The 14,713-nt window shown below is 42.2% G+C and overlaps 1 protein-coding gene across 1 annotated transcript in view; it reads right to left on the bottom strand.

Annotated features, from left to right (window-relative positions):
• LOC118788809 (low-density lipoprotein receptor-related protein 1B-like) overlaps positions 1–14,713 on the bottom strand; it is a 358,625-nt gene that overhangs the window by 83,435 nt on the left and 260,477 nt on the right. Inside the window, exons 42-49 of the mRNA XM_036544915.1 lie at positions 12,997–13,201; positions 8,952–9,144; positions 4,876–5,001; positions 4,014–4,142; positions 3,647–3,766; positions 1,709–1,822; positions 1,354–1,503; positions 235–360 (exon numbers count right to left, since the gene is read on the bottom strand). Coding sequence (XP_036400808.1) covers positions 235–360; positions 1,354–1,503; positions 1,709–1,822; positions 3,647–3,766; positions 4,014–4,142; positions 4,876–5,001; positions 8,952–9,144; positions 12,997–13,201 — 1,163 coding nt within the window. The remainder of the gene's footprint in view (positions 1–234; positions 361–1,353; positions 1,504–1,708; positions 1,823–3,646; positions 3,767–4,013; positions 4,143–4,875; positions 5,002–8,951; positions 9,145–12,996; positions 13,202–14,713) is intronic.

Consider the following 14,713-nt stretch of genomic DNA (forward strand, 5'->3'; position numbering starts at 1 on the left):
ATCTGGCAATGAGATGAAAATCGTTGCGACGTGCTTTTGGACCACTGAAGCATGTCTGCTCTTTAATGCTGACAGGCATGGCTGTTCATTCTGATTTCCCTCCATGAGCGAAATTCGGTTTGAAAAACTTAAAAAAAAAAGCATCTGCTTGATTTAAAACACTCTGTGGGAAATTAAAAGCGGGGTGTCGGAGGAAATGCTAAACATAAAAAAACGAAAAAGGCTCTGGCGTACCGCACTGGAACTCATCGGCTCCATCCTCGCAGTCCTTCTGGCCGTCACAGAGCCACACGCTGGAGATGCAGTTTCCGCTGGGGCAGGCGAAGTGGCCATCCTCACACCTGTTTCCGGGGGAAACCGCTGCAGCCAACCATAGGGGAGGAGGGAAGAATACGAGAATGTCATGAGACTGTTAAAACTTGAGTGATGCTGGGAATCAGACCTGGCCTTGACAGCCATCCTCCCCGGCCGCCTTGGTTCAACAGTTCCACACATGAAAGATATTAATATTGAGAAGAGGTATGCTCACATTCAAAGACATTTGAAGAAAAGCACTGCAGGCAAAGACAGAGGAGCGAGAGAGGATGAGAAAGAGAGAGAGGGTGAACAAGAGAGAGAGGCAGAGATCAGAGGTTGCCAACGTACCACTTTAATGATCAAACACGGTCGTTACTCCTTTGCATCTAAATGGGTCCACATCAACGGAGCCCTTTGGGCTAAAGAGCATCGATTTGGTGCAAGATGGCCAGATTACAAATGCTCTTTCCATCAGCTCTCTGATAGGTGAGGGGAACAGTCCAGTTTGTCTGAACTTTCACATCAGAGGTTGTCAAGGTGTTGAAAATCGCGCTATATGTCATTTCAGAGCTGATAAATGTGCTTCAAATACCAGTCTTCTGATTATGTATTCGCTTAGCAGATTTAAAAAAACTTTAAACATCTATCCTTTTGTCCAGATGTTTAGTGAAGCAACTGAGCAATTTATGTCACTTTTTTTAGAGCAAAGCAGTGCTCTTCATCAGTATAGAAAGAAACCTCTGTGTGATATACTGTATGAATTCCTACACTCTAATATAATGACACTTATTGTCTGCATTGTTTTTGTACCCTGTGTGTGTTGCTTGTTTGTCTGCTGTTTGCCCTGTGGAAATCCATAGGGTTTCTGGTATCTGCATCCCAGGATAAGTCTTAAATCCTAAGCCACCTGACTGGATGGGATCATGAATCACCTACTGTTCCAGGTGTCAATCAACTCCTGATTCAAACATGCCAAGGATCCCCAGAATTGGGGCAGACGCCACTGCGGCCACTTTTACGAAATGAGTCTAAGCCCAAGATAGACAGTGTAATCACCCAGGCAGTTGGCCTCATCTGCATAATCCCCACAGTCGTTGGCCCCATCGCAGACCCAGGAGGTGTGGACGCAGAGCGAGGTGCTGTTGCAGCTGACGAATCCGCGCTCTTTCACCCCCAGCTGGTAGTAATCCGTGCAATCCGTGTTATCTGGGTGAAAACAATTGCACCTCGTTGTTAGCAATGTGCATGCGGTGTGGAAGAGTGATCGAAAAACAAGCAAAAAAAATTGCAACGATAGTGATATAAAGTGGGAATGATGACGCCTTCCTTCACAAATGAATGCACTAGGATGTTTTCTATGGATCTCTGCAACTGTACCATCTGATAACACCTTCACGAGTGAATCTCTTACTGCAGTTCTTTTCATCGGAGGCGTCTGCACAGTCGATGATCTGATTGCACCAGGCGGAATTCGAGATGCAGGCCCCGTCCTGGCACCGCGTTTCAGAAGGTGTGCACGTTGAGTCTGGAGCAGAAGACAACCAGTCAAGATAATAAGAAATTAACACTACCTGTGAGTGACAATCAACTTTAAATATTACAGGCAAAGGCCAATCCCTTTGACGCAAATGGAGAGAACAGTGAGAGGAATTGTGTTGCCTGATTACTCTACTGCAAGTCCTAATCTTTCCATTTAAATGCATACAATTGGGCATTTAATGGAAATTGATAGTTAGCTGATATTGAAATACCAGTTTAAAAAAAAAAAAATTCACTTCATGCGTGCTTGGATCTGCATTCAATCCTTCCTTTTGAATATCTTAGTGCACGACATTCTCTGTGCCCCCCACAGAGGAAAGTGAATTGAGTTTTCACATTAGTTGATAACAAAATCTCATCGGCGTGTGCTAAGGCTTAGGAGTTCCCCACAGGTTTAATGCACATTTAGCTCTCTTAAGCCCTTTCACATGTTAAACATTTACAAGAAGCTTTTGATATTGTGCCACAACAAGAATAATACAACAAGAACAAAAAATCACACCAGACAGTATGATGCCACTTTGTTAAAGAAAAACACTGCTAGATGCTAAACCTACTCTGTAATTTGCTCTAATGTATTGCAAGAGTTGCAACACATCAAATAGCATTCTGAGGTCATGATCTGTCACTCATCCCAGGTAGATATAAGGGGCAAGTTGTAAATGCCATACCCATTCAGAGGAAGAATGGGGTGGGTTTTTCAGAGCATTTAAGGACACGTACAAGCCACATCTTTACAGAAATTATAACGCTCATTCAGAACTAAGAACGCATTTAACAAATTTGGACACACATTTGGACACAGCCACAAGCTTGACTTCCTAGTAAGCACACATCCATCCCAAAGGTTGGTATTCTCCTGGTGCCTGAGATCAGGTGTTTGCTGTTTGTAAAAGGCCTAACATCTCATTAGACTGCCAATGCTCCTGACCCAGTGATTATTCTCAATTAATCCTCTTCTGCAGAGTGCTTGATGTTCATCAGTGAGTGGAAGACCCAAGGTATTGAATGAGAATGCTATATATATGCGTGCTGAGTGCAACACAGAAAAAAGAATCTGCCCGGAACTGAAAAGCTGACGTCAGTTAGAGCCGAGCAACAACAGTGTGCCATTGGAGTTCTGGTGGGAATGATTAATGTGAGCCTGTCATTACTTGATTTATTCTTTCATGGAGGAAATAAAAAGGTTGTGCAGCATGACTACACCAAAAACATGCATCATTACACCATTGACCCTATTGACAAACAAGCACGGCATGTTCCCAGGTCTCCTTCCTCCCCATTTCAAATGCGTAAAACGCAAAACAGCTGAGCCCACTGGAAAAAGTCGGAAGAAAGTAATGCCATGATATGATTAACCAACAGTGTCGCAGCACTTCGGGTGTAAATCTCAAAATAGTTCTTGTATCTACAGTGCAATACCCTGCTGTTTGGAAAAAGTAATGAGGTTCCTGCCCTTGCATTCAGACTATGTTTGGTGCCAATTTGTTGTGTGTTATTATTGACCCAAAAAAGGCTCATTACATCATTTACCTCCTTACCAGACAGCCGCATCTATGGTGACTCACTTGGTGCACATTTTAACGAATTATCATTTTGTGCAAATGGATTTGCCAAAGACGCTCGCATTATGCAGTTTGCTACAGCAGTGGAATACTTCTGCTCTGAACCTGCAGCCAGTTTCCTGGGCATTATAACTTCACCACTGCTGTTGCGCCCTTTAGTTTCTGCTGTGTCTAGGTTGAAGATGGAAAGCTAGGAAAGCTGTCCTCCAGTGTGCCTGAACGGAAGTCAAACCCGTAACACTTACTGTTGCAAAACGCTTCATCTGAATTGTCCCCGCAGTCGTCTACTCCATCACAGAACCGACTGTTGGCCACACAGCGCTGGTTGTAGCAGGGCTTGAAGCCCTTCCTGCAGTTCCTGTTATCTGCACACGGAAAGAAGTCCACAAACATGACATGACAGGCCTGACAGCTAACCCTCCTTTTTTCTAGCTCCAGGAAGTGGTCTTGTGCAGTATACGCTCATTTCATTGGATCAGGTCTGCACAGGACAGCAGATTTAACCGTGTAACGATTTTCTTTTACTTTTTTTATATATATATATATATATATATCTGCATGGCAGTGACCCTGTAGAACACAGACAGTGGCGGGGCGAGATTGAGTTCTTACCACAGAATTGCATTTTCTCATCCGACTTGTCTTTGCAATGAGCTATTCCATCACACGTTAACTGATAGTCGATGCACTCGCCGTTCCCGCATTCAAACTCTGTGTGGATGTTGCAGGAAGAGTTCTCGGCTGTAGAATGAAAAATAGATTAGTGAGTATTACATTGGCTTTTTCCTTTTTTTTTTTGGTCTGGTTCCTCCTGTGACGATGACATCAGGCTCCCCACCTCGATCCTGGCTGTCTCAGAAAACAGCCATACTCATTTACTCTGAAATTACCTCTGCCTGTTATACTGTACAGAATGCCTCTGCTTTCTGCTTAGGCCAGCAAAACTCTAGTTCTTCTGGGGATGTCTGTGAACATTGAAATATATCTACTCAGTCTATGTTTACCCTATTCTCTAAAGTATCACAGTTCTATTAATGGGCAGGCTGTCTCTCTCTGGGCTTATAAAAATTGTCTGTGTTTAAACCTACCATAACGCAAATCTCCAGCATTGCGAATCTCCAGTGTAGATACGTTAATTAACTATAAATGCCTCATGTGGCTTGTCCTCAGGAGAAGATGTTGATGTAATGGGTGTTGGAGTGTTCTTTTTGAAATCTGTCTTTTGGGTCTATTGGTTCCCAGACTATTAGGGAAATGGACCGGCATTCCTCTATAGAATTAAACTGCACTTAGTGGAAAATACAAAATGAAGATTTAAAATTAAAATAATAAAAGAAAAGTTTGAGTCTCTTTTTTTTCAGATATGGATTTTATTTTCTCATTTGGGTCAGGCAGGCGGAGAAAGCATCCTCATGATTGAGGAATGAAAGAAGGAGAAAGCAGGGAGAGCGAAAACGCAGACTGGGGGACTTACACACACATCTGTTATCATCCAGCAGCACGCGCTCTCCCCTGCAGCTGCAGTTGACCATGCCATTTGGGGTCAAAAGGCAAAGGTCACCGCACCCCCCATTCATCACCCGGCAGGGAGACAATTCACCTGTAAAACAGAGGAGCAGAAGTCTGCAATCTGCTGGAGACAGGCCTTTTGTTATCATGTCCAATACGATTCCCATTCAAAAAAAGTTACAACCATGTACACAAAGTTTTAATTAAAGGCTAGGACTAATTAATAAGAAAGCCTCAACAGCTCCAAGCCCGTCTATCTTTTGGAACACTGTAACCTCCTAATTACCAAAAAAAGTTAAGTGACAGTTTGAGCGTCTTAACATGTTGAAGTTTAAAAGCTACAGCTAGGGAAATTGTACCGGGATCAGAGCATTGTAATGTCACAGAAAAAGCCTTTTGAAGGACTTTGTCAGACCACCAACTGGGAAGGGCCAGCAGAAACCTAGAATAAAACATTTTTCGCCGGGAGCGACTGGCAATCTCTTGAAGTGCCAGCTTCCCTTAGGAGTGGCCCCCAATGTCACAGAGTTTTGAGAAATTAGTTCGGAGTACAGAGACACAAAAACATATACAAACACACACACATGCACACACATAGCCAGCATGATAGGTTGTTCTCATAGGAAAGGCTCACCAGGTACATCCCTGCAGGGCACACGCAGCCTCTTTGCGGGCCTCCTTGTGCCTCCTTCTTTAAAACCTTCCCCACTTCTAAACACTTCAAGGGCAGTCGCAGCATTACAAGAGGAGGAGCTGCCTTTGGTGAAGGCCTCTTTGAACTGTGTTTGGCACGGCCCGTGTGGCACAGACAGGGATGCGATGAACCATGGCCCTCGGAGTCAGCCTCCGTGCCAAGCACGCGGTGCTGAGGAGCAGCGCTCCCCGGCACAAACGGTGGAGTTTCAGTGGGCTGCGCCATGCCAGGCCTGAGCTGCAGTGTGGCACGGGGCAAGCGCCAAGGGGGAGACTGTTGTACTGTGGATTTGGAACTTATCCCTCGCAGCATACTTTTTGTTAAGTAGCCATTACTACAAAAGGGATGAAAATCGCTGGGGGTCCCGTGCTGTGCCAAGACCACATGCTGTGACTGGTTGGTACCACGTCTGTGGCACTGGCACGTTCCCAAAGGGTATCCATTTTATCTGAACAGCCTCTACTGTGCCAATTCTGACTGTTGAAAGGGACATACATCTCTGGGCAGTACCAATCAATCATCAGGTCTTAGGAAATACTGCTGTTAACTTTTTTTGGGGTGTGGTAATCATACAATCAAAAAGAAAGATTTGGCATACTTGACATTTCATGTTTTCCTCTATTCTTTAATAATTGAATGTCTCCTTACAACCTTAAGCAGAAGGATACTTGAAAGTCACAATGGACCGATTTTGCATTAGGCTGTCTGTCCTCACTGATGCTGTCTGCGCCCCCCCGCATAATGACACCCTGGTGGCAGTGCAGTAAAAGAGAACGCTCAAGACGTGAGGAAGGGAGTTCTGAAGTGGCACGAAAATCAGAGTGGGCCACAGTGGCTGTTCTGGAATCAGCTGCGCAAAAGAGATAGAGCAGCACGCGGCTGAAAACTGCCCTGGTCTTCACTGAGTCCTGAACCCATGGGTGAATCGTAAGCTAATAATGTTTGCTTTTGGGAAATGGGAGGCAGCTAAGCCGCTTTCGAATACAGCTGTCCATAAAGCACACTCTAGTCAAATAGAGAGAGACAGAGAGACATAGAGACAGAGAGAGAGAGCAAGAAAGAGAGAAGCAAAACCATACTGCTTATCTCTGCCTGGCTGGCTACACCTCTCTTGTCTATTGTGAGGGAACTTTTAATAAGCAGAACCATGTGATTGTTGATAACAGTAATTATGGCCAGCATGTAAGTGGATAATAACGAATACGAATAGAACAAACCCCCAATTGTCAGTTCTGCAGCACTACGCTGCGGTTAATTAGAGCAACACATGAGGTAAACCAGAGGAGTTGACTGCTATGGAATTATGCAAGTCGTTCAAAAAGCTTTAGTAATTGTAATAGACGGCTTTCCTGCCTTGGATGATGAAACCCTCCATGCCATCCTGCCGTCCATTTTGCAGCACTTGGAGGCTGTGAAACATATCACTCAATGTACATGCAGATGTAGATGAGACAATATATTCCAGTTAGATTTGTTTTTGTGTTTAATCACATTTCAAAACTAATTCATCCTGTGTCCATTCCGTATGACACTGTGCTTGCAATGCCGGGAGATGGCACACGGTGGTACAATGTAAGTCACTTTTGTAATGTTTAGGTCTTCACAGATAAATTCTGTATCCAAAATTGTACATCAAAACCAAATTCCCATGGTTACTGATAAATAAAAATGATCTTTGGCCTTATAATAATCTTAGACCTTTTTCCTTCCCTGTACACTATTTGAAACGAGTTCAAAGCAAAAAGCCACAACTGTTTCTCATTGAACAGTGAGGCATGATAGACAGCCCTGACAGCAGCAGACTAATCCTGTGGGTTGTAACTTTATTGGTGTAGCTGTGCAACCTAAATGAACACAGCCCGGCTCTGAACACCGGAGAGTTTACACAAAGCCCACGCTAGCTATAAGACCAGCTTCCCGTGAATCAGCCCGGCATGGAGCCCATTCACGTCTGTCCGTCCTCGGGTTCCGCCTCGACCTGCTGAATAAAAGCAGCCCCCCAGTGAGGGAGCAGAAGCGAGGGGGGCTGGGCACCAGCACATGCTCTGTGCAAGTGTGACAAACGCGTCTCCGTCAAGCGGAAGCCGAGCCCTCTCTCCGAGCCCTCTCTCCCCTCCTTCTGCCCGAAAACATCAGCGACCGCATGAGCGATGACTCAGCAGGCCTGTGGAAATCTTCCCCCCGAAGAGCCAAGGTTAGGTCTTTTGTCAGGTTGAGGTCTACTGTTGCCAGCTCCTCAGAGCAGAAAGTCAACATATCGCCCTTCAAAGGGCGCTGTCTGTAGACAGCTTTTTGTTGACGCTCCTCCGTTGAAGCCCTGACAGTTACAGAGGGGGTACGGGAGTTTTGTTTCTGCACGTTTCTCACATTTTTGACCGCTCTGTTGTGGAAAACACATACAGCCACATTTTAAGGTTTCTCTTTTTGGCTCATTAATTAAATCTAAGAAATCAGTGATATGTCACCTGATCCTTGTAACTGTACTCTGGTGACAAAATGTTGTACTTTGGCAATGCACTTGCTGCCTCCTCCCTATCCAATGAGAAGTAATGTAGTAAGGAATCACACTGAGCAGAGAGCACAATTTGATGGCATATAAGGGTAACCTACAATATAAATGGACATTTTTCCCTTGAGTACTGCTAGTTGCTATAGGCTCTTTAGTGGGGACAACTGTGTCGGTCAAAACAAGTCAGCCTACAATGGTCTGTTATGAAGATAAAAAATGAACAGAGAGCCCCCTATCAGCAGGCTAAAAAACAAGCCTAAGGGAACATTTTAAACAGCCTTTGAGATGCCCTATTTTGCACATTTTCAACATTCCAATCGTCCTCTCTAATCTGGTATCTAACCTCTCTACTGGTATTTTTATTTATATATGAATTTATGTATTTATTCATTAATGCATTTATTTCTTTATGTTTTTAAGTACTCAGCCAAATTTTCTTGTCAAAGCAAACACAGGCAATTTATCATTCCCACTGTTCCTAAAACATCAAAAGCGCTCAAATTAGCATGCATGCTGCTGTAATTACTCCAAATGACTAGAAAGATACATAGCAAAGAGATTCACTGTGGATTCAGTGAGTCAGTACTGGCTGTTAATATTGTCACATTGTCTAATAGATGGGCCAAAACCTAGTGAGCTGCCAGCCACAAACTCACATGTGAACACACACACTCACACTCACACTCACACTCTCTCACACACACACACACACACACACACACACACACACGTACACACAGAGAGAGAGAGAGAGAGAGAGAGAGAGAGAGAGAGAGAGAGAGAGAGGCTTCAATTAATTCTCCCTTTGAAAGGTGGAGTTTCAAGGAGGAATACTCACAGCTGTTGGTGTCATTGGCCACAGCGACTATTCCCATTGGCTGGTGCGGAATGTCCGCTCGGAGCACTTTCATGTCACCACCTGTGTACTTATTGGAGCGTATCACTGCCCTCCGCACCCAATCTGACCAAAAGATGAAGTCGCCATAAATAGCCAGGCCGAAAAAGGTTCCCGGCCCTGCCTTCACAATCACCTATGATTTGAATGGAGTAAAAGAGCAGTTAAAATGTTGTTTTCAGAAGCCAACTATAGCACTGGTTCTTACTTTCTAACAGCTATGCCCAGAATAAATAAATACATACACTTAATTACACAATCAAAAGGACAGGACAATTACAAAATTCACTGACAATACACTATACACTCAAACTAGATCAGACTAGGTTTGATTGAACACTTATGTAAATACCAGAAAAGACAAAAACCTGAAACAAAGCAAAACAGAAATGTATGCAAAAAAGTAAAAAAAAAAAAAAGACACGACACGGCATTTGAGAGTGATGGTGTTTAGTTATCTCCCACATAATTGATGATTAACCCGAATCGCGCCAGTGCAAATGAAACTGTCGCTACGACAGATGCATGGATACATCAAGGGCTCCTTTTGGGAATCCGTGGCAGTGAACACCAGGATATCCCATGGCTTTCCAGTTTTACCCATTAGAGGAACACGCTCCAAACCATGACCGCATTAACTCCTCTACCATAGAAGGATTTACGAGACAGGTGTTCATTAAAAGAACTAAGTGTGTGCAAATGCTATGCAATGGGTAAACGTTGGGGAAAGAAAAGCAGGGGACAGATGGTTTTGAACTGAGCATATCAGTGAAAATTAATATGAGATTGGGATGATTTCACATTTATGGCTCACGGTCTTTGTCTAATAGTGTCTGTGTGTATAATCTGTTCAGGTGAGCTCTCTAATTAGATGTGGTCACACAATAAATAATTTATACAACATGCCAGTGGTTTCTCTTATTAACTAACTATTGCTCCCTGCTTTTGAAACTGCCCTGTTGAATGCTGTGCATATGTTCCATGATCAGGAGCTGCACATATGTTTGAGACTCCGAGAAATGAACTAGGATTTATTTATTTATAATTCATACACATTTTCTTCATTTCAGTGACAGCTAAAATTGTGATAATTTAAAAAAAAAAAAACGCTAATCAAACCACAAGACGTAGTAAGTATTGTGGGGATATATATCTGGATAAATTTCCCATTGTGGCTTTTTATGGGAGTAAAGACTTTCCCAGCATTCTTACACCTTCACATCTCCCTTTAACATGCTGCCTAATTGTCACTCACCCACTTCCCAATGACGTTATACAGTATGTCATGTCTAAAGAGCTGCATTCACTGCCGTTAAGAGGCCAGTTTATGCTGCTTGGGTAAGGGATGTGTCGCCTCATGTGTGCCGAATTTAAGAGGACAGGAGACGAATGCACGAAGAAGATAGAGAGTCTGCCCCCGTAATCCATGATGATGATTTCCTTGAAAATTTGTCCCTGTCACTGGTAAGTCTTTATTTTGGCGACAATTATAGCACTGCACGCATCTGAAGGACTTCAGATCATACAACTAACCAACATTGCCAGACGCAAACCATCTCCTACATTAGCATTACAATTTCAGATCAATAAGAGAAAAAGTCACGTAATAGGTGCTTGGTGTACTTTCTTACTTTGGAGATGGCTTTTTTATTCTGTATGAGTCAGCATGTGCGCAAGCTGCTGAGCTGTTTTATGTATTAGCTTTTTGCCTGTGTCTCTTGTATGGAAGTTAAAGACTACTCTAATAGGTGTCAAATACTGCAGGCTGTAAGTCCTCCGTGCAAACTGATAGGATTATGGATGCTATCCTTGGTGCTAAGCTTTTCATCCAAAATTTAAGATTCCCAACATGTCTGGCCTTACAGATACTAGACATATCATAATCGTAATATATTTAGAATTGGCTAGACAGCCTCCACACATGTTATAAAAAATACAGTATTGTGTCAAATAGTATTTGTATTATAGTATTGTATTTTATAAGAAAGGTTTTGTAAATACGGTTACGGATAGGTGTACACAGAGCTAGAATCATGTCGTTTGAAATCTAATACTGTCATTGTCATGCAGTCAATTTTTTTCATATACAAACCACTGATATGTAACAGATATAGCCCTCTGATGTTCCCAGGTCTTCATTACTAGCCTGTTCACATTCTTGCAATAAAAAGGCTGTCAAAGGCATTGTATATAGCGATGTGTCACCTTTGAATTCCAGTTAATGGACTCGTGTCACTGTCAGTTTCTGAATGTGATGACATTAGTCTGAGAGTAGGATGATAAGAAATAGATTTCTGTTCATTATCATTTGCTGACCTTATGTTTTGTTGCCTTCTAAGGTAATGGTTTGGGACCACGATTCTTGAATCACGATACAAAATACACCAGACATGATGCATTCTGCTTCCTCCTAAATTTGAGCTGCAATTTGGCATGGGGAGGATTTAGAGACCCATATGTGATTCAGCTCAATCACTGCTATATAGCTCTGAAAGCTCTATTCTCTCCAAAGAGGCCACAGAAAGAACAGAGAATGAACAAAACAATGGCATGTCTCCTCACTGAAGACTCCAAAATGAGTCATTTTTTTCTTTCTTTTGAGAACACTACAGGAAGGAATCATTAATTGCACAGCGCTCTGCTGTAAGCGACATATCAGTGTGTGATGGGACACTGGGGTGTAAAACCATCAAACTGGGAGCTGTGCTTTCCCTCTTTGTGTTAATCCCATCCCACTCACTGGGAATGTGTTATAACACTGCTATCAAGCTGTGATGACACCCTCCACCCTCATCTAGTCACACGTGTGGAGGTGCAATCCTGCTGCTGACTGCTTCATTGGCGATCAGCTTAATTTAGCACTGGGACTGAATTTTGACTGGGCTGGTGATAGACCTCTGCCTGTGTCACAAGTTTGAGGGGGAGCTGGTCATTTGATAAAGATGGTGGAGGCGGGGCAGCGCAGGGTGCAGAGGTGGATGTGGATGTGGATGCAGACACTCTTAGCAGGAGAGACTCCACCCAGAGAGCTTGCAGGTGACGGATTCCCATGGGGTATGGCCCAAATGCACAGGAGTCAAATCAGGGGTGACTCCTATAATATGCTAAGGGAAGTGAGTCACCAAACAGGAAATTGTGATGCATTTTTGCATTTAAAAAATAAGCGTAAAGCCTGAAGGGCAAGTAGCCAGGAGAGCTTTTTCTCCTGAATTATGGACTGTTTGCCGCGATAAGAACAGAATTCTCTCTTTCCATGTGCCTGCTCCTCTGAAAGTAAATTAGTGCTGTAATTAAGTGTGCCTCTTGTTCCCGTGTTGGCAAAGGTCTTTGACGCAACACATTTAAGAACATACAGAAGTGTACCGCCGATGCCTTCCATTCTGTGACTGCAGAAAACTATTAACTTGACATGAATTGGATATAATACCACTGCTGCAAAATGAGGCCTTCTTATTTCAAAGGAACATTAACCACTTGACATTTTCAAATGGATTTATTGTTTTTTTTTGAGTCTATTGTTTTTCAAATGTAAATTAACCAGTATTGGAGTACTACGGACCATGACGGCTCTGTGCGCTGGTTTGTACACAGCAAAATGCTTTTCATTTGAGCGCCTGACCTGCATACATATTCCTTCAAACATCTAATCTCAAACTAATTACGGGTTGTTAGAATGAATGAGGGAGTCCATCAATCATTGTTTTTTTTTTTTTTGCTTATATGTGTTTTCATATTGCTGCATGAATCACAAGGGGAACCAGAATATTAACAGATTTCTGTTGTCCTTGTGTTGCATGAAATAAAAGTAGGACAATTATATTGTTATGAAGATGAAATGTGTAAAACAATTTCACATTCTCATCATGAGACATGTACTAATATTGCATAGTGCAATACGTCCATATTCTTTCACAAATGTCATCACATGCTTTTTGTACAGATTATATATAATTACATATCTTTACAAATGAAAACCACATTTACTCACATATCTGCGAGATCCGTCATATTCACACCTTTCGATTTTCCCCAGACTTCCATCTGAGAAGTAGAGCTTCTCTGCTTTGTGGTCAATGGTGAGTCCATTAGGGGTAAGGATATCCGTGCTAACAATGATTTGCATGTTGTTTCCCACCAATGTTGACCTCATGATGGCAGGACGCTGTTCATTCCAGTTAGTCCAAAACATCAAGCTACAACATTCAAGAAAAAAGCATAATAAGTGCCTTGCAGGAAAATGTTACTATTCCCCTCCATGCATAAATAATAAAATTCTAAATTTACATTGTAAGCATGTGGGAGCATAGACTGGCTGAACTTTAGCATTTAGATAATTCTTTATTAAACATCACCTTATTTATGAGCAGTTCATGAATAACTATAAAATAAATGATAATATCACACAATAGTAATCTATATCTGTTAATTATCCAAAGAAATGAGAATGCAAATGGGGTTGTTAACCACAAATGGAAATATTAAAATATTTACAAACATTTTTGTGCAGTGTTTTTAAAATACCAAAATAAATCATTATGAAAACAGTGAGACAAGAGTCACTTGTAGATATGCCGTTTACACCCTCCGCCTGCTTAAAAGAGAATGTGACCAGGATTTGGACTTTGACAGGATTATTGCGGCTATGTCCTTCTGCGCAGTATCTTAATGACATGCAAATCAGCCATAGGGCCATTTTGGACAGTGTTACTATCTTTGGTATTCACTTCCACGCATCGCTGAACAATGACATCTGCGTTTCCAGTGGGCTCAGCATCACAGTTAACTTCTCTGCATACACATGGTTATTTCTGCTCATGAATACAATTTCTGGCTTTATGGTGAAAGATGAAAGCCAGATTAAAAATTCATGTACCCACCCCCCCTTCCCCCTGGCATTGTAACCCCTACCCAGTCAAAACAAACACACTCTCTCAGCAATTGAATCGCAGGGTGTAGAAATGCCTCTAATAGCAGAACAATTGTTGAGCATTGAGGCTCCTCTGAGCAAAGGGAGAAAGATGCTAAGGCAAACCAGAAAATTATTCATGGCCTTTCCTTTGCCGCAGGGCACTAATTATGTCATCTCCTGAACCTCTTGTCTCACGACTCACTGTGACCTTCAGCCACCTTTCATTTCCAGCTTTAGCACAGCCTATCACTGCTTCACACATAACCTCCATATCTGATGGAAAGCCTGTAAATTAATGCCATGCTTACCTGTACACTTTACTCTTAAAAGAAAATACCTTATAATAGAATTACACAGTATCTCTTCAAAAGGTACTTTAATCTAGCAAATATGATTAATTGCAATGCTAAGAATAGACTTAAAGCTTATCTTAAGTCATGTGTATCTGGGTAAATCAATCATGACCAAAAGTATGCAATCATTAATTATGCAGAACATTGTGCATATTTTAGTATCTCCCACAAAAAAGTAAGGGAAGAAAATGGACATAAATTGTGTGAGATAATCTGTTTCTATGGTTAATTACCTCCAAAGCATGTTTCACCATTCTGAAAATGGTCTCTTGGGAGTTTCACAGTTATATTAAAGGGACAGGACCAAATGCTTTTGCTGACAGCACATACATAAAGAACAATGGGAAATCAAATTCAATTCCCCTTTCAAACATGTTCCTGACTGATTTTTATTATTTTTCTTCTTGCCTCTTTGACACTTAAAAAAATAATAACACAAAAAT

This window comes from Megalops cyprinoides, chromosome 14 (assembly GCF_013368585.1).
Source record: "Megalops cyprinoides isolate fMegCyp1 chromosome 14, fMegCyp1.pri, whole genome shotgun sequence".
Taxonomy (NCBI): domain Eukaryota; kingdom Metazoa; phylum Chordata; class Actinopteri; order Elopiformes; family Megalopidae; genus Megalops; species Megalops cyprinoides.